Here is a 2,361-nt window from a genome sequence, read left to right as displayed (position 1 = left end):
GCAGAGAGAGTGCTCGCCCAGGTCGCCAAACAGCCTTGGACCGCCACTGAATGCATTCCATTCATTTGTGGATCAGGTGTGACTCTTCACCTTCTGTAGTAACTGAAAAATCCTGAAGGTGGTTTGGCTAGAGTGGGTCTATTGCCCACTCCAACGCAGTAGGTGGCGGTAAAGCACTGTAACACTGGTTGTCACATGACATATAAAAAAAAAACAAGCAGGAAGAGGAGGTCTTTCGAAGCGTAAACATCCGTTGTAGTGGACAGTATATGTGGTTTTGTTTTTCAACGCCGCAAGCTTGTGATTTAAGAAAAAATAGAAAATCCCGATAAAGAGGAGACGACATGGCAACTACCATCAGCACCCAGAGGGGACAGGTAGCGACCTCGGTGTTTGTCTAGTTTGTTCGCACTGGCACGCACACAGCTAGGCGTTGCTCTGGATTGTAGTTCTGGTTCATTAAATGATCAAGAAAGAGTTGCACAGCACGGACACTAGCTTAGCATTCAATACCCGTCATTCAAAACGTCGACGAAAGTAATTAACGGATAAGCGTTAGCTTAGGTAGCTAATAGCAACTCAAGGATTAAGCTGCCAGGATAGCAACACTGACGTGTTCCGTGTTACACAACAAACGATAAAGAACAGTTTCACTCCCGTGCTTCAGATCTGGGAAGCTGAATTTCAGTTTCTGTGTTGCTGCTTAGAGGACCCCGGATGTTTTGTGATTACAAAGAGTCAGAAAAAATTAAGCCTTTGATTTGTGGTGAGCTGATCTAATGATTACTCAGAAACCGACTAATTACAAGTTAATGAAGTTCTGAGACTTGAGCAAAACGGTGTTCACGTCCAATATTTTCCACGTGCTAGCATTACGTTAAAATGTTGGAAGAAAGGCTAGATAAACATATTAAAGGCATGGTTTACGTCTTTTAAACTCACAAAATCCTAAAAAGTCCTGCTCTTAGCGACAATAAGTTGGCATCATTTTCTGTGTTTATTCGGGTAGATGAAGACAAACTGATTTACCCCACTATGTCTTGCAGTTTTTTAATGCTACATTCTTTGCTCCTTCTCTCTTGTACAGTTTCACTCGTGGAAGACAGAAAGTGAGAGATATAGTCGGCTGTAATGACTGTGGAAAAAGACTCATGCTTGAACACTGCTAGCAGCATTTGCACCCACTGAGTGAATTCATTTGGATTGGTCAGAGCAGTAAAAAGATCCGTCATTATATAGTTAGAATTTGTTGGGCAAAGTTTTCTGTCTGTAAACCACCACATTGGATTTTAAATCGGACAATATGTGATCAGAATGCATACCATAAGTTTTAATTCTGGAGTTTTTACCAAAAATTTTGGAATTAATTGTTTAGACAGGTTAAATGGGTCCTGTTGCATTGTTATTACATGACAAATAAAGCAGCCATGATATCTGAAGTTGATTCAGAGTGAAGAATTTTGTATTCTGTAACTTTTCACTGTAATTGTGAATATGAAACCCAAGAGATGTCAGATGACAGCAAGGAAGGCTGTCACGAGGCTATTATGCAGAACAAACAAACTAAAGCATGTGGTGATGTTTGTGACATCATTCACATTGAAAGGATTTTCAACTGTAGTGGTCTAGATAACTACAAAAACTGAGTCTCTCTACAACAAGTGATGGACCTAAGTGTAGCTAACTAAAATTCAGCAGCATCACCAAGATGTCTTCCAAGTGAGCCATACATATAAATCAACACCTCTCAAACAATTTCAACAAAAGTTTAAAAACCCCCAAACCAAACCAAAAAACCAAAAGTCTCATCATGACTCACTTAATTGACTGTAGGTTGTACCTGCTAGTTAGAGTTCAAATTAGCATGCTGATATGTAAAACACGATTAAGTCCACCAACCCTCATTTGAATACGGGTGTCTAAGAATGTAACGTTAACCGAAGTCCTGCTTGTAGACGGGACTCTTGCAGTAACCTAGAAATACCTCTGGGTTTTGACAGCCTCGTTGAGATGGGCGCGCATGGAGTCGTAGATCAAAAGAGACGGAGATTTGTGGAGATTTGTGGAAAAAGCCACCCGGTCTCTTGACATAAACTCAAACACTCGCTCATCTTCTCCTCGTCCATCCAGCCCTTTGAGTTAGCCTTGACGATGACGCCGGCCAGAAACTTTTCTTTTGGTAAAGTCTTCCTCTTGAAAATGACCATGGGTGGTAGTTTCTGGCCATTAGCTTGGCAGCCCAGAACTACAGTGGAGGATGACTTCTCGTTCCCTGTGGTGCGTGTAGATACCGTACTGGTGCCTGTTTTCTCAACAGTACGGTTCACGGGGATGTCAAAGGTAAGGAGGACCTCGTCCATG

At 41.7% G+C, this 2,361-nt stretch overlaps 1 protein-coding gene across 1 annotated transcript in view; it reads left to right on the top strand.

The window, feature by feature from the left end:
* The first annotated feature begins 84 nt into the window (after positions 1-84).
* The window catches only part of tollip (toll interacting protein), an 11,655-nt gene continuing 9,378 nt past the window's right edge, over positions 85-2,361 (top strand). Inside the window, exon 1 of the mRNA XM_005742874.2 lies at positions 85-377. Coding sequence (XP_005742931.1) covers positions 345-377 — 33 coding nt within the window. The 5' untranslated portion in view covers positions 85-344. The remainder of the gene's footprint in view (positions 378-2,361) is intronic.

Source organism: Pundamilia nyererei, unplaced genomic scaffold, assembly GCF_000239375.1.
Source record: "Pundamilia nyererei isolate P.nyererei 1_Seehausen unplaced genomic scaffold, PunNye1.0 scaffold00124, whole genome shotgun sequence".
Lineage (NCBI taxonomy): Eukaryota > Metazoa > Chordata > Actinopteri > Cichliformes > Cichlidae > Pundamilia > Pundamilia nyererei.
This window is presented reverse-complemented; position numbering and strand designations above follow the sequence as displayed.